A 19,728-nucleotide genomic window follows, 5' to 3' on the forward strand; every position below is an offset into this window, starting at 1 on the left:
AACACTATAGCATAAGCATAATATTATACTAACCTCCTGCGGTTCAGGTTTACGTTGACCAGACTTCCGCTGTAGAATATATCCTTCTGGTACATGATACCGCCGCTGCCGCCATTCGCAGACGGCTTAAGGTTCTGGCTGGCGTAGCACATCTCATTCCGCTGCCGAGTGTTGAGTCGACAGCTGTTCCGGCCACCGGACGCGGCGATCAGCTCAGGCTGGCTGAGCGTGAACCGCGACTGTCTGTCCAGATCGTTGCCGAACGACGCAGCCGTGGAGTCAGCCACTGCATTTGGCGCGGCTGCGGCCGTGGCCGAACCTTTGCTGGTCCGTCTGCCGTCCGACAGCAGCAGCGCGTCGTGCGACATCTCTGTCTGATCGTGGCCGGCGCCACGCCACTCATCGTCGTCGTCCGAGTTGGGTATGTGGTCGTATGACCGGGTGGCCGCGTCCACGCTGCCACCACCATTCTTCAGCGGCTGGCTCTCGGCCGCCGGCGGTTCGATGATGTTCAGAACGACTGTGGTGGTCGCGGCCCCGTTCATCAGCGCCGGTATTTCGCCGTCCTCGTCACCATCTTCGTCGGCTGCGGATGTGGCTGCGTTCAACGGCCGAAACAGCCCGCCGAACAGCGTACACATGAACACCAGGCCCGATATGACGGCCACGGTGACCTTCCAGCCGTACCCTTTCACCAGGAAATCGACCAAAGGCGCGAAGATGAACGTGCCGAGCCCGGAACCGCAAACAGCGATACCGGTGGCCAGTGACCTGTACTTATCGAAATAGCACGTCACGCTCACGATGGCAGGCAGATAGATCATGCCGAAGCCCAAACCTGCGAACACGAATAACACAGAAATGGATAAGTTATGATGACATGGATTTATATTGCGTATGAACATATTGGAAAATTTTTTGTCAACATATAAAGCAAGATTCCATCACGCTAAGTAATACAACACCATAACTTTTTCTTTAGACAGTAATATTTTATCAAAAGTGATATTTGATATAATATTATCTCGAAAATATGCTCCGCAGATTTAAACTGTAAAATTTACCCAGACGCTATACACTGCACGTTAGATATAGACTATATGTGTATCGATCGTTCAAATCCACTTAAATATAGGTATAGGTACTATACTTGTCAATAGTTATACGAGTCTTAAAAGATTCCGAATAAAATGAGTAAAATTTTATTTTATATTTCGTATTTTCACGTATTCCTAATTCCTTTTTTATAATTTTTACAATACACATTGTAAAAACGTATGATATAGGTCTCCTAGTTAGACTATTAAAATATATATAGTTAAGCGACTCTACTGAAATCCCGCGTTTCGTTGCAACGCGGATGACTGCATGGTGGAGTATAGATGATACCGAGGTAGTGCAATACATATTATGCCTATCAATGACGGATCGTTACGATTAATTTTCCAGCATCTTGCGATATCTTTTGCAGTTGAAACAGATTGATTACCGTTTCAGATATACTCAAATCAAATTTAACTGTAAATATTAATATAGACCTGCTCTACAATAAATATTGAATTTGGTTTTTATTTTTTCGTCACATAGGTACTCATATAGGTAATAAATCATTATTGTGACGTATAGGTACATACGCGGCACATTGTCCCAAAATTAATCATTAAATAATTGAGTATACATATGTTTACCACCATCGGTAAACACAACAACATGCCTTTTCAGTTTTCTCCCCCGAGTAGGCAGCATTCGGCCAGGTCCCCATGAGTAATGACTCGTATAGGTATATGGACAATATTCGTTATTCGTAGATACTTACCGTGTAAAGTACCCATATAAAGAGTATACTTGTACGAATATCTGATGTTTAGTATTTTTTATTCGTTATTAACCGCTTTCCCTCAAGTTTTCGGGGGTAAATTGACGATTATTGAATAAATAATAAACGGTTCGATCACATATTTAAACAACATTATGAATTATGATAGTACCTACTACCTACATATACATAATGCGAGCCCCCCCGCCGTCACAAACAAGATCCAATTTGTTTTGTTACAACACGATCTGCTTTTCCTATGAGGCTCACGGTAGGTACACGAGTACCTACTAGTAATTGCCGAGGCTCCAAAATATTTTGACTTGACTACGATTATTTTTAATTTCTTTGATTCTTGCCGATTTTAACAATAACCAACAAGAAACCACGAGTAACTTGCCGTGTAAAACGTAATCGTTATTTACATTTTACGAATAAAAAACCCCCTATACACTTCGTAAGCAGAACGATTGACGAATAGACGTCAAGTACACGAGCAAGTAACAAAAAATGGTGTTTAACACGACTGAAATAATCGTGTATAATATAATAGATATACCTAGGACCTAGGTATTTACCAATATCCATCTATCATTTCAATTTAACCTACATTATACTCATTATGTCATCCATTTTCCCCAATATTGTCACTGCGGTCATGTTTTTGTTTTTAGATTATTTTACTTAGGACCGTTCTTACAATGTCCGTTTAAGTGTAACCAGACATTGTAAAAACGACCCTTAGTTGTTTTCGTCGTCTAAATTTAAAGTGAGACATGCAAACATTTTTGATTAATTTACTACCTATATTTACCTAAATAAGTATATAGTAAAATACTGTCAAGTAAACTGCTGTAAGTTGTAGGGAATCGGTATAATCGGTATAGATAAGTTTATTATGGAACCGATAATAATGGATATACAAAACAAGCTTTACCATATCTAAAACAATTTTAATTTAATTTTTAAAAAGTATTCGAAACATATCCTATATTTTATGGTAGAATAAATTATTCGATAAGCCGCGGGCATTGGCCATATTATACTGCAATGAAATATTTAGGAATTTGGCCTGGGGCTTATATATATTGTTCTTTGTACAATGTTGGTATTCGATATTTTATACACCAAAATGTTTTTAAAAGTTTTTATGCTTCTGGTTAAAAAACTAGGCATAATTTTGCAAACAAACAAGAGGGTGGAAAGGATAAGGATAATATAAAATTAATTGAGATTAAAAAATACTAACAAATAATCTGCAACTCGGAGTTTTGCGGAGAAAGTCAACGCATAACTTTGGTAAAGCACAGCTAATTTCATAAGTTGTATCCTTAAAAATAATTAATTCAACACTTGATTTAATTTCAGTTATTCCTACAGATCACACACATCCAATTTTACGTCAAGTACCTACACAATGGATTAAAAGGATTAAAAGGGATCTGGTATAATATACGGTTCTGGTTTGATGTTTAGTTAAAAATGGCTTTGCCTTAAAAAAAACAATACACGTAACTATATATAAGCCACACACTCGAGATGCGACCGTACTACGTTAAAGTATGCATAGACAACATCTGATTTTTTTATACGAGCTCAGATTGTGAATCTTTCATAACGATATTCAATAAAACAACGTTAAAAATTTAGAACCACTTAGAAAAAAAAATTTAACATTTAATCGGACTTCACACTCGCATTTTAAGCGGCAACTTTTTTTTTTTAAATAGCTTTTTTCGTGAAAGTAGTATTGAAAAGATAAAAATGTTTGTACAGCAAAAGTTCTCTTCTTTTCATGGTAAAAATTTGGTTTCTCCACAAGATTAAGTCTGAGTGGTTCTTGCCCAAATGAAACGGGTTTTAACAAACAATAAACACTAGAAGTTATATATTTAAAAACAAAATAATAGTTGATGAAAGTATTTTGTACAGACAAAATATATTTATCATTTATGTAATTAAAAATGTACTTTAAAGCCGCTTGAGAGAACGACGATATCAAAGGAGTTACAGAACGAGTTTGCAAAAAACTTTTACAGAACAAAGCTGGATTCTGTTTAATGCAATTTTATACTCGAGTAAAACAATATCCATTATTTGCATATATATAAAAGGAGTACTTGTAAACACTTCGGGAACAATTTATTTCTCTACCAAATAAAGTCTTACCTACAATAATACGAAATAGAAACAAATACAAATTTTATTTTACTACATATTTTGCTTTAGTTTTAATACTTTAACACATATTACATATTACATACTTATTATTGAATAAATGTAATAATCCTGATGAGAAAAAAAAACTAAAATTATAATTACATATAAAAATATTATAAAAATTATACATTAATAAAAAATTATTATTGTTTATTATTTATTTTGAAAAATTATTTTTGAAAAAAAATTGTAATTTTAGTTTGATTTTTATTTTGTTCCAATATGTGCGTATGTGTATTTATTTATGTACTCGTAATTACGATAATTGTGCAGCCGCCAGATAATCATATAACGATAATCGTTGCAATAAATGTGAACTTTTAATTAAATGCGATAAAAATTATTATACGTTATATGGTACCTTAGATCATATACAATGGATGGAGTCATAGCATATTACGCGTATAAAATGAGTTGAAGCCAACATAACTATTGGAACTATAGGACCTGTGACATCTGCGCTTGCGCGACTGTTTATCTTAACTGCGCGTCTGCAGCACTTTGCGCCAAACATTAATGATAAGAGACAAAGCGCATGCGCATATCACTGAGGTCCTACAATTATGTTGGCTTCATAAATTGTTCGTATGACTCTATCCATTGTATATGATCTAAGTATGGTACCAACAGAAACTAGAAATAATCAACACGAATATTATTTAATTTTTCAATACCAATTTATTTCTAAATTATAACCAAAAAAGTTTATTTTTTACTATTTATTTTACGAAATTTGAGCCTTATAACCGATTTTTTTTTAATGTATTTGGATACGTTTGGACTGTTTTAGACGATTTTGAGTCTGATAAGCGACTGAACCTTATATCCGTGAGTCTTATAAGCGGCGTCTACTGTATTATAATTAATATAGAAATAACTATGGAAATCTTGACACAATATCGTATAGTAATTTATAATTTACCATCGTGAAATAATTCAATACTTGCCACATACGCTGGGACCTGAAATTAACAATTATTATGTGACGCGTAGCAGGAACCATTCAACTAAGTACATATTACTATTCTCCTCGTGTAAGTAATAAAGGAAAACGACGAGAAACGTATTATAATAATATACAACAACGAGTGAACGGGGCACGGCGAGTGACGGGAAAGATTAGAACGGATTTTGTTTGCTAAGTACCTATATGTTATATCGATCAAATAATTGTTTCGTACATAATAGTCCATAACTCAATAGTATATTATAATGCGTTGTAGACTAAATTCTATTCCACCAAAGAATAATCAGTCCGCCGACCGATTCTCGTCAGTGCTGCGCCTCTAAGCTACTACCAACTACCCGGTGTTAGCGTAATCACGTGGTTCTCGATGCACCAATCTCATCATTCGTGATGTGTGAAAAGTGATTATTCTCTCGTGGAATAGACTATAAATAACGTTAGATAATACAAGTATACGTTCAAACCAGCCACGAGCGTCCTTTGCGGGATGCAAGAGTATCCATTCCCATCCTAAATCATGTTTTTTTCGTTTTACAGATTTATCAATAAAACTGATTAGATGATTTTCTAACACATACAAAAATATTTTGATAGTTTTAGACATTTTTAATATTGAAATGATAATTTTTTTAAATTTCAATTCCTCATATAGCGATAGATATATTTATTAAACATTTTGAGTAGGTATACATTAATATTAACAACCTTAAATAGTTTAACAGTTCTGAGTTTCAATTAATTGGTCCATTTTTCAATTGAAAAATATTAATAATCTTTTTTTAATGTCTGTTCTCACTTGCTTACTAGTAAAGTATATTCACATCGTTCTATGGTACCTATAAGGTGGTAGCCGGTATATTGACTCAAAATAATTAAGGATATAAATGTATACTACTATAATAATTAAATATTAATAATAAAAAATGTGTAAGTGGATGTCACTCTACCGTACAGTAGGTTACTAGTGGGTCAGTGTATAATGGATTGTATTAAATTTGAATTTAATGATATCATATCATTATATACGAAAAACGATTTTGAGCGGAGACGGTTTGTCAGTCTAGATATTTTATATTATTATTATAATATTTTATTATAGGCTGTAAGTTGAATTAATATTATAAATTACAACAAATTAACTAAAAACGTTATTTTTAATTTATATTCTGAGCGGATCGAGGGATCCTAGTATAGTTTTATTATGGTGTTTATTTTTATTTTTATTTTTTTGTTTTTATCCTGTATACAAAATTTCTACCAGAAGGAGTGGTTCGATTTAAACATATAGTATCTTATCTTTTAGCAAATTGGATTAAGATATTACTTGAAAAGAGGTCATTTTTAGATTTTCTCAATAGTTATTTAATGCCACGGAAAAATCCACCGACAAATTACAAAAAAATGGGATTTTAATTTCTAACGCTTTGTTTATCATCATCATAGAAACGAATAAAAACAAAAATATTTTGTTGTAGCTTATAATATTAATACAACTTACGGGCTATAATAAGATATAATAACAATATAAAATATAAAATATCTCAACTGTCTCCACTCAGAATAGTTTTTCGTAATTATACAATGATATGATATTGTATTGATATCATTTAATACAATCCATTATATAGTGACCAACTTGCAACCTACTATACAGCAGAGCGAAATCCACTTACCAGCTTTTTTTATTTTTATTCGTTTCTATGGTGATAAAGATAGCGTTAGAAATTATAATCCCATTTTTAACGGATTTTTGTAATTTGTCGAAATGTTAAAATCGAATCACTCCTTCTGATAGAAATTTTGTATACGCGATAAAAATAAATAAATAAATAAACCATTGTATAACCACTAGATCTCCCGCTCCGCTTAGGATCTAAAATTAATTCAATGTATTCATCTAAATTTGAATCAACCTATTATTATACAAACAGTAAAACATATTACTTTAATATCAATATATATATATATCATACAATATACATACTATATATAGACTGACAGTCTTTGCTCAGCATCGTTTTTCGTATGCAATGATTTATCATTGGATTTAAATTTAACACATTCAGTAGGTAATGTGTGACAGGTCACTTACTCAATAATGGGGTATATTTGACTCATACATACTGTACAACAGAGTGGTGATCAACTTTCCCCTTTGTCTTTTGTTTTTTCCCAATTATTAAGAAAAATACTGGGAATAAATTATAAAATGGTTCAATTTTAAGAAACCCGCGCGGAATATTAGCTAACAGAGCTGTAACGATTTTATCGCAAGTATTGAATACTGCAGGTTACCGTTTGGACTAAAAAGCAGACACACATACGATACACCAGGTGCAAGTTGTGTTTATTTAATCAAAAAGCAGTCTTGTCCCGAAATTGTCAGTTGGAAGACTCGACTTATTGCATATGACATCATGTTTTAGAAATGTCACACGCATTCCTACTCCTTAATGTTATACACCAAAATATAATACTGTGTTATATACTGATGTAGATGTAGAACATACTCAAGCTTATCCTTTTTATGTCAAACATATAAGGTACGAACTATATTTATACGTTTATTCGTTTTTAACGTCACCGACGTGGAATTCAAATATAATATACCTACAGTATACAAATGTATGGTATTCGATTATTATGTAGGTATATAGGTATATGTAGGTATATATATGCGCGAGAAGCGGTTTACTATACATCGCGCGATACCGAGTCATGAGAACAAATATTGTTATGGTGGGAAGACGCGGTGGTAATGGCTCCTACGCAGCCTTTGACTTATAGCGTTTTATATAGTTATGCTTTATACACATCACGTAGGTACAGAGGAATTCTGTCACTGACAACACTATTTGTCGTTTCGAGGTCACTAAGACCTGCAAACGATTGATAATTTTTAGCTATTTTTAATTTTTAGTAAACATATTCATTTTTTAATAAGATATAATATAGTATATGTAAATTTCAACCCATCCGTGCCAATCGGTTTTCAAGGCTATAGGGCGGTGCGATAAATGTCAAACAGAGACATATTAAAGATAGACATTAAAATATAAAAATGTAATAAAAGATTTCAGTAGTTTTATTTTAATAAAATAAAAATTTCCAGTTTGAGTTAAATTTGATGCAGCTCTAAAATTGGATTTAAAAAACAAAAATTATAAAAACTAATGACTGAAATTTAAGTGCAAGTGAATAAGAACGACGTAGTATTATTAGATGGGCTTTTAATTTTGTCGATAAGTTATAACTTGAAATTTTATACCTGTATAATATCATACCTATAGTGGCTATACTATACTATACTGACAAATTCTATTTTGTTTTTGTTTTTATTATAATTAAAAAATGAATAACTGAAGAATATACCAATTTATATCATCATTTTCTATACACAATGAAATTTTCAAAATATTTATATTAATTTTAAGCTATTTATACCACGAACCTATTCTCACAAACGGCACGTCGGTATTGACTTAGAAGGTAATAGCTTAGAAAGCAATATTATATTATGCGATTTGATTTTGTCAACAATTATAATATAACCTACCGATTCCTTAAAGAAAAATAGGCTTACAGACTTCCTCAGAATCATTTGTCGTATACAATGATTTATCGTTAACACATCCATAACAGCGACCTACTCATATGCGCAAAAAGGGAGACTTTAGGGACTAAGCTTTCCCAAAAATGTCCATAGCCTCCCCAAACATTTCCTAAATTTTGTTTTAAGCTTATTCAATATTATCAAAATAAGGCTTTAGTCTCCCCTCCCCAAATCCCAAACGCTATTTGCGCCTATGAACCTACTCAGTCTTGTTACACTCGACATTTACGTATAGTACAGAGCGACTTCTACGGTTTTGTTGTTTTTTACAATTTATAATACTTAATTTGTATTTGGAGTTTGATATTACACAAAAACGCATGCACAGCAATATTTTTTTATAGCATTTAATATAATGCATAGATGTAACAGAAACGATAGCGCCATATTTAAGTAATTACTAAGTGGTAATAAATAATAAGTACCTTTAAAATAATCATAGTTATCGGTAATGCGCCGCCGACACGCTTTATCAATTCGCTATCTCAACGTAAGCGTCTCATCTCGAGTAGGCACACGCGTTTAACCACCACGAGCAAAGAGCAATCAGCATTCATCAAGTAGAATTATATTACCACACTCCCCTCCTCCACCAACACAGTGCAGCTCAACATGATGATGATGATGATGAGAAGGAAGAGTACGATAAAGTGGAGAGGGTGGCGGGTCTATAATATATTATAATGCTATAACGATAGATTAATGTCGAATGTGTTGACCTAGAACGCACGGAAATCTTTGTTACATATAAAATGTAAAGGCCACCGCAACACGTGGTCGCGATCGACATCCGCCACCGATATATATAATATGTAGATCCTGACGTAAGAGCGGAGACGCTCACAGGTATTTAGGTACCCTAGAAACATAACAACAACTGCATGTGGTACACGTACGATAGAAATATATACGCGATACCAAAACACGTAGTTGAAAGTTGAAACCAATATAGGTTTTAAACTAAAATGTATGTAGTACGATGATTTTAGTAAACAAAAGTAATCTTGGATAATGATTGCATTTTTAATCATGGTGTGTGATTAATTTCATCAACTAGATGTTTTAACATAGAGTATCTTATCTTTTAGCAAATTGGATAAAGATGGTACTTTTAGAGAGGTCATTTTTCGATTTTATAAATAGTTATTTAATGCCACGGAAAAAACTACCGACAAATTACGAAAAGCCGCTAAAAATGGGATTTTAATTTCTAACGCTTTGTTTATTACCATAGAAACGAATAAAAAATTATTATATTATAATATCAATTCAACTTACAGGCTATATATAAATAATATCAATATAAAATATCCAGACTGACAAACCGTCTCGGCCTCTCCGCTCAGAATCGTCTTTCTTATACAATGATATTATATCATTGAATTCAAGTCTAATATACTCCATTATACATTGACCCACTTGTAACCTACTGTACAGCAGAGCGACATCCACTTACCCACTTTTTATACTTTAATCATCAGTCAATTATTTTTGCACAAAACTAAGAACGGTCATTATTCTTGCAGTGTTCATTCTATAAAAATACAGTGGTGATTCTAATTTCTACCTATGGTCGACTCGATCAATCAACTGGGACATAATCAGTCTTATATATCCTGCTGATCACCATTATCACCATCATAATTTATGAACAGTTAAAATGTAGAAACATAAAATTACAAGACAAAAATTATCAATTAATTGTTTTGTTTACACGTAAACATTTATAAAAGTGATAAAACTAAATTGAGTCATAATGAAATAATAATAATAATTATTAGTGATAACCGATGTTTTAATACCTATACCTATATATATATAGATTATACTGTATAGTGTTACTAAAAAGAGTATTCTATACACTTAAAAATTCTTTGTATTTATTTATATCTTGTAAAAAAATATATAGGCATGTTAGAAATAATAATCATAATAAAACAGTTATTAAAAAAAATGTGAAAGATTATCTATTTATTATAGTGTATTTCATAGTAATAGGTATGTACAATTTTAATATTTTACTCATAAAATTCATTAGGTACCAATATACCTTTCAATACTAATTTTCATACAGTAAACATAGTACTTATTGTAATTTTATTAATAAGTTAATTTTACATAATTTCACATATTTCGGAATTTGTATAATGGACGTTTCTCTATTTTTAATGATTTAAATTTTTCATTTGCACATTAAATTTAAAGCCATGTGGTTATTATTCATATTATATAAATTATAAAACCAAACGATATTACCTTTATTTAATATTAGCAATTAAATATTAAGACTATATGCCTATTATAGGGCTATTGGCTATATACATTTAATAACTTAATAATTTATTTAACTTATTTAATTTGATTATAATATATTTTTAACTCACTCATATATAGTTTTAAAATAAAAAAATATAGTCATACGAATAATTATTAAATTGCTTAATCAATGGAATATATATATATATGTAAATATATTACGATATAATATTAATAAAAAAACTTTCACATAAACATACTATATATAAATAATAATAAATGCATTTTGTAGATTACAATTTATGAAATGTTCAATTTGTATAGCTAAAACTTGAGAGTTTATTATTCAATACAAAGTTCCGCATAAGAACTTCTTAGTTCTTACTCAAAAATCTTTAAAACTATATAAGCACAATTTTATTTATAGACATTTGAAGTTAACATTTTGACGAAATTAATTTAAAAAATAATAAAATTTTAAGAAATTTAATTTTTTTTTTCTTATATAAATTTCATACCTCAACAAATATTATTCGTGGGAACTTAAAACGTTTACATATACTATATTTTACTATATTATACAATGACATTTTCAAAATATTATGATTACCTAAAGCAAAAAATGTTTTTGGAAATTTTAGCAGATAACCACGTTAGTTAATACTTAATACAACAATTGTATACTTTTAGACAAAAAAAAATTATTATTAATACTCACGTAGCGCATCGATATTATGTGCGTAACCGTGAGGGAGCGCTCTGAACTTTACATTACAGTCATACACATTAATGATCATCATTCATCTTACTAGGCACACGTTTACAAGAGATACTAGTATACCTACGCACTTAGAGAATTTCCAAAATCGAATCCCCTTAACAAGACGACTAAGCACGTGGCTGCCGTGAGACAGTTAATACGATGTGGAACGTGTGTCGTTTAATATGGACAATGTAATAATACGTCGACAGTATAAAACGTCACATACTCAGGACATCGAGAGTGAAATAGACTGATGTGTATAAAATACCAGTCATTAGAAAGACAGGTCCATTCGGCACCATTTTCGGGTTACTAACTTATAAAGATAATAACGACATAACGGGAGAGTGGAGAAGAAGGAAAAATAGAGAACTACAAGAAATGTTTAATGAAAATAACATAGCAGATACGATCAAGAAAAGAAGGTTGCGATGGGCGGGACATGCTATGCGAAGCCGGAACTCTCTACTAAAGATGGTGCTGGAACAGAATCCAGTAGGAAAAAGGCCCTTGGGAAGGCCAAAATTGAGGTGGGAAGATGTAGTTAAGAAGGATGTAGAAGACTTAGGAGGCGGAGCAAATTGGAAGAATCTGGCAATGGATAGAGTTGGCTGGAGAATTGGTTGTGAGACGGGATGGTCCTAGCGGCCGATTAACCCAAGAAGAAGAAGAAGAACTTATAAAGATATAGATAATTATCAAATTAACCACAAAATATGAGATAAAAAACTAAAGATAGGTAATGAAAATATTATAACTACATACAAATGTTCGTTTATTTAAAAAAAGAGACCCACGATATTTTGTGTTGGGCCTCACCAAACATAACATCGTCCCCGCACTAATACATATAAAATATTTGTTACAAATAAAAAGTTGTGCACAAGAGCCCACACAAATAACAACGGTGAGACGAAAATGCCACATCATACCTATAACATCGTAAAACCAGATACCACCCTCGAAGTACTATTCAAAAATCGAAATTCAAGACCACCCGCGCGGGACAATACGCCTTTGTCAAATCCCGGGTATAATGTAGGTATATATGCCTAATGCCTATATTATATGACATATATAATATATTACACCTACAAGCTATATAAATAATATTCTATTGCCTTAGGGAGTTTTGTATTCATATATTTTAAATCGTAAGATTTCTGAAACGTGATTTTGTCACGGCACAAGAGATAAAGACGCTAATTAAGTATACCTACTATATAGTATTAAATTATTCATTTAAAAATAATAGTAATAATTATAATAATACTAATAAGAACCGATCGACAGCAATCATATTATTGGACAAGTTTGAAGAGTGACAGTCGTTTAATTGTGTTAACAGTTGAAATAAGGACAACAAAAACTAATTAAAAAGTAACAAATTATTAACTTTTAATACACACCGAATATACAAACAGAACGCCGAACGTGACCATTTGAATATATTAATAAACGTATTATTTAAATTATGAAAATAATATTTGATGAGCTTACGTAGTAGATGGACATTTTAAATCGAGAAAAACACTTTGAAAGGGAGAGTAGTTAAATTAAATCCCTAGAAACGTTTCAATTTAATTATATACAGCATCGTAAGACGAGTAATTGATAATTATAAAACCCTATTATATTGCGGAAAACTGACGAGACAATCAAAAACTAATTCAGTTTTTCGAACAGAAATAATAAGTTTTAAGAACAATAAATTCCATTTCGACGAACTAGAAATACAAGAGCGAAAAACATCGTTATAGTCGCGTACACGAAAAAAAGAAAAATAATAAGTCATTCATACCAACAAATATTTTTTGACATAGTATTTATTACGTTATTACATATTTCGTTTGAGTATTATATATATTTTATATGTGTATGTGTGTTACTTTAAAATACCAGTATAAGTTCAAAATGTATATCATAATCAGAAAATGGAAACTAATATATAGTGATATAAAATTAATATCAGAAGAACACTGTGCAGCAGCAGTACGGACAAAATATACACAGAAATAGGTATAGGTACGTCTGTTTTTCTGACACAACATCAATAAAATATTTTAAACTTTGTTACCCTAACGAAGTTTAGTGAGTTTTGAACGATTGACTTAACATAGGCGTCAATAAAGTCCAAAACCCCAGATTATAAATTTAATTGCACGCTGAATACACATGCGATGGGTATATTAAACATTACTATTTTAAGTTAATATATATATTACAACATATACGATAACTGTATTTTAAAATGGAAGGGGTAAAGTATATAACAAACTTAAATGTACGAAACAAATTAAAACTAATGTTAAATAGGATATATAAAATGTAAAAGCACGCGAAAAATGATGTATAAACATGATAATTTCTTATGAAACGATTTTGGTTGGGTGGAACCTATAGGTACATAAGATGTGATAATACATTACATAATTAAAGTTATACCTATATCTAATAGTTTAAAATGATATAGGACATTGATAAAAGACAATTAATTGATTATAATATATAGAGTATAGATTCTCAACGTTCTGTAAATTAACGACAGGTCGACAGACGGTTTAAATGTTGACTGACACCGACTACGTTAAAAAAGAAACATTATATAATTTAGTTATACCTTATACGTTATCCAGACATCATATTATTAAGAACTTATTTTATATAGTAAGTAAGTAGATCCATGAATACAAACAATGTTCACTTCTGTAAGCTATGGCCACCCCCATTTCATACACCGTAATACCGAATCAACATTATAAAGTAAATATTCGAACTTTAAACATATTTTGTGCGATTGTAGACATATTATCGTAATAATGGCAGTTTATTTTGAACGAATTGTTTATGGTGTAAATGTTACATGGTGTTAATTATGAAAATTTAAGTAGGTTATTGCTATTTATTATCCCATAACTTCACTCTTATACAGTTAAATCTACTTATTACAGCAATAACTGATCGTAAACAAATACCTACATAATTACATTACTATATTTATTCATGTAATAAATACTCAAAGGTTATTTACAAGAGCTACGTATATTTTATTATTATACATAGACATTAGACGTTGAGTACAAGAGCAAATTGACATATTATTTATAACGCAGGAGTCAATATGGCAAATAAAATCAACGAATATATGAAAATATTTCTATAATAATGTATTCATTACGATTACATAAACCACAAAAACCTGAAATGTCATATGATGGATATGGTGCGCAGTGCTCGATGTCATATTTCTTACAAAATCTTGATTAACCCGGTGTCCCAAAAATAGTCACATACTTAATGCGTCATAATATCCAGTGATTACTTTTATTAGAACAAAAAATATGTACTGAAAATTAAAATGTTGCCGCTAATATTGAAAAATAAAAAAATAAATTTTTTATTCCATAAAAATTGTTTTTCAACCCAAATTATAAGGGAACAACTCCTATATATTGAGTTCATAAATCAATATGAGTTTTACCTGCATACAAGGACCATATTGTTTTAATTTTCTAAAAAAAATAAAAACAAATAAAGAATAATATAATTTTTATAGTTAACTTTTTTACGATAATCTACAGCAGTTAAGGAGACGTTAAGGGGACCTATACCCGTTAATTTTAAGTGTAAAAATACACCCAAGGAGAATACTGGTTTTAGAGAGAGAACACAATTTAAAGTAATCAATTTGGAGATAATAACATCCGTTTCAAAATAGTGCATAACGAAACAGTTACAAAAGTTTTCAAAAATTGTATTTTATTTTAAAACATATCTACTAACTTTAAAGGTTCATATTTACTCAGTGGCGTCATTTCAGTTTTCAATAAAGGGGAGCAAAGGTTTTGACCGGCCCGAATGGGTAAAAAAAAACTGCTCGCCTCGATCGCAACCACATATTAGCTGCTTACATTTTTTTTTTTGGTGCCCTTTTTATTAACTGGGTAACATCGTTTTTAAATAAAAGGTACCAGATATTTTAGAAAAACAATTGCATACCTATATCAGTTAAAAGTCTACAAACTATTTTATGACGATATTTATATTGATAAACAATAATATTAGTATGCAGTTTATTATAGGATATCTTCTTTTTTTTATTTTTGAAAATATATATCAACTACATTATTTATAAATCAACTTTACCTGATTCAACACTTCTAGCCAATACTTTATTACTCTTATAAAGGTATACGATATATTTAAAAATTAATATTATCTTAAATAATAATATATATTTTTTTTGAGCAGGTTGCGGTAATTTTATATTTTTAGCCACACCACCTATTTATTTATTTTTAAGTCATATTTTGCCCAAATTAAAAGATTAATGTAAACACACGTCACGAAAAAAATTAATTTCAGCTAAATTAACACAACACACAGAATAGTTGAATCACTTGAATCATACACGACTGTCACAAGTTAATTGAAGTCCGTGATCAATGATAATTATTAATAAAAGTGCCAATCGGTTGTTGTTTTTAGAATTTGTATTAGTTTAAGATTTTAAGTTAAGATTTTTAGAGTTTTAGTTTAAGATTAAACTATACTAGATTAGGATACTAATTATTATTATTGTTGTTATTACAACACAAGCAAACATACAATGTGTAGGTACGTCACCGCATACGTCTAAATATAAATAATATATTCCAACCATCAATTAGTAAAAATGTATCAATGTGACAATAATTTCTTACTTTCTTAGTATATATAGTATAATATTTTTTGAAAATATTATAAAATAGGCATGTTTTTGCACTTATAAAACATAATAATGGTAAAATGGCAACAACTGGGAACCGGCCCATCGGACCGCTTTTAAAATCAGACAGGGGCAAATGCCCACCTTGCCCCCCTTCAAATGACGCCACTGTATTTACTGTTTTGAACTCGTATGACTGTTATGTTGTATTATCTTGACATAATATAGTAATAAAAAGCTTAATAGGTACTACAATATAAACTTAATACATATGGCTCGTACCATGTACGACTGTAAGTACATAATATATAAAACTATATTGGTATACATAGACTTAAAAATCAATAGTGTTTTAGATTAATTTAAAATGATTAAGTTCATATTATATTATGTCATAATCATATGTGCATATAAAATCATTATTTTAATCACACATTTAAAAATGTACACGCCTTTCTAATAATAGTTTATTCCTGCTTCCGTCATAAAAAGAAAACAATTTCTCCACTAGAATGAGTTTATTACCTATTATGATTGTTTTTTTAAAAAATTGTAATAAATATTGTTAAAAGTTATTTTTCTACAATAGCCCATAACACATACGTAATAGTACCTACCAAAAATATCTTAGTTTATTTCCATTCGTCACACATAATTAACGATGATAATTAGGTAAAACATATTATGAATGCATATATTGTAAACTATGATAAAATGGAAAAAACCTCTCATATTTAAAGATAATGTTAAATTGGAAATTGGTTAAATTTATTCATATTCTGAAAATATTATGTCATTAAGATGCACATTAATATTATTCATTAATTATTTTAATGTGACAATAGCGATATAATGTTTGTGTTCAAAAACACACACATTCGAATGTATAATATTATACTACCTAAAAAAATATATATATCTACAAATAACACTATAAAAAAAATATAATTCTATCAATATGTATTGAATGTAATGAAATAATCGTAATTTATATTCGGTGAATAATATTAATATTTACGTCAGTATTTTAATTTATAACAAAACAATAAACGAAAATGCAGTCTACTGTATTGATATTTGATACACTGTTTTAAATGTACATAATATTTGACGTTTACCTGTAATTAATACTTTTGTAAAAACATTTAGTCTTTCAAATTAATTATCGCTCATTCGCTTTGTCAATCGCGACGCACGAAATTATGAAACATTCACGATTTATATTTCAATTTCGAACGGTTTCAACAGGCCACGGTCAGCCAAAATATCAATAAAGACATACAGCAAGAACATGATATTTATAATGTAAAATACAAGATCCATGGACAATGATATAAAACGTAACGAAAATATTCTAAAATTTTAGATAGTATTGAGTTAACACTGGCTGCCAGTACTAGTTTTTCAGTACTAATGGAGTACTGGATACAATTTTGACCACTACTGCGCCCGTAAGGGCCAGCCAATTGTTGGTAGCATATTACAGCATATTACAAGCATATTACAGCGCCCTTTGTGAGTGTCGGCGTAAGACATACATTTCCGATTGGGAACAGTGTTCGATTTGTCTCATTTTGTAAGCAGCGCATTGTCAATTGTGGTATAGTAGAAAAATGGGCGTGTCGTTCGGCAAAATTAAACTACATGATGTCACACGGATTTGTATTTTATACCTTTTCGATAATTTATTTTATGAAATAGAAAACCGCCTAACCCCGTTCGACAGCCCACGCCTTGCCGATAATAATTTTACCGAGTGGAGGAGGGACGCAGAAAATATGTATAGAGTAGTATTAACAAATAGAAAAACATTAACGGTAGGTACATATAATTTCTACATAATATTAACAACTGTAAGTCTGAATCAAGGAGACTTGATTCTATGTACACGAGGATAACAGGACACAGGCGATATCAGTGATAAATTATTAATTTTGATTTTAGGTTAGCCGTTGAATATAGCTTAAGAACAAACAATAAATTCTTTGTCAATCGTGAACATAAAGTAAGTACGTTACATACGTTTTAATTTTTAATACCATTTTCACATACTAAATTCAGATTGTACACAAAGTTGATTATAATTATAAACTATTTTATGAAACTGGCATGGCACCCTAATTTACGTCAGGGACAGATAATTTCAGTAACAAATATAATAAATAATGGTATTTTATTTAAATCACATTAAGTATTAAAATTTTAAAGTGAAAAATTAATGTTTTTTTATTTAAATTAATTTTATAGTTTACATTCTAATGAGTTTAAAATGTTTTAACGCCTACTATAATTGTTGTTATTAATTAAATAGCTTAAATTTTCTTAATATCAAACCAATTATATGTTTGAATGTTTAATTCTTATTTGTTATTAAGCTAATGTATTTCCTTACATCATATTATCAATTTTAATATTTATTTTATTAATTACCAAACAGATTTGGTATAGAATTGCACCTAAATAATAATAATAATTATAAAATCTACAAATTATATACACAAATAATATTAGTGATATTAATGATATTGACACAACGAATTTTTTAGATATTTTTTGGACCCCGCAAAATTTTTTTTATCGATATTTATAGAAAAAAATTGAAAATGTATATAAATTGCTAAAAAAAATCAACATATTTTTAAAATGATATCATGTATAAAAATTATCTTATAAACATTGGGTATTTCAGTATTTGGGTGAAAATTTCAAGTATCTGCAGTACCTGCAGAATCGTTTTTGAATTACAACAAAATAAGATAGTCGTTCCTTTATGGGGGAATATCTAATGTCGTAAACATTTTAACTTCAGACTACGCTAATATAAAATTAATGTGACTTTCCGATAAACTTTTTTTTTTTTTTGTAAAAAGTAGAAAAACTTATAATGAATCTTGGATTTTGATTTTCAAATTAACGATATAAAAAATAAATTTTTTTTATGAATTTCTAATTCAAAAGAGTTGACAAATTGTCGTCAAAAATTGAACTTTAAATGCCTATAAAAAAAATATAGTGACTGTATTTTCGTTAATCTTTAGTTGGTAGATACAGATATAATGAAAAAATATTCAATATATCAACTGGGACATATTATTTGAACTCTATTTTCTAAAGTACCCTGACTAAGTTAACATTTTAATTTAAAAGACGCTGAACACCCTAAGGGGTAATTAATTATTTACCTATAACAAGTTTCCAAACCCGTTACAGTAGGTAATAGTAATAATCTTGTATGCTTGTCTATAAACCCTACCCCTAAGTAAAATCACTAAAAAAAGAAGCATGTTCAAATTTTTATTTAAAACTAGGTAAAAGGTACATATAATATTAGAAAATAAGTAAAGAGGACGCCACACCCGCATTTGTTGTCTCCGTCTTACAAGTG

The 19,728-nt window shown here is 30.2% G+C and overlaps 1 protein-coding gene across 1 annotated transcript in view; it reads right to left on the reverse strand.

Moving 5' to 3' along the window:
* Positions 1-19,728, reverse strand: part of LOC100161575 — a 54,894-nt gene that overhangs the window by 15,555 nt on the left and 19,611 nt on the right. The window contains exon 5 of the mRNA XM_001950206.5: positions 34-838. Coding sequence (XP_001950241.2) covers positions 34-838 — 805 coding nt within the window. The remainder of the gene's footprint in view (positions 1-33; positions 839-19,728) is intronic.

Source organism: Acyrthosiphon pisum, chromosome X, assembly GCF_005508785.2.
Source record: "Acyrthosiphon pisum isolate AL4f chromosome X, pea_aphid_22Mar2018_4r6ur, whole genome shotgun sequence".
Lineage (NCBI taxonomy): Eukaryota > Metazoa > Arthropoda > Insecta > Hemiptera > Aphididae > Acyrthosiphon > Acyrthosiphon pisum.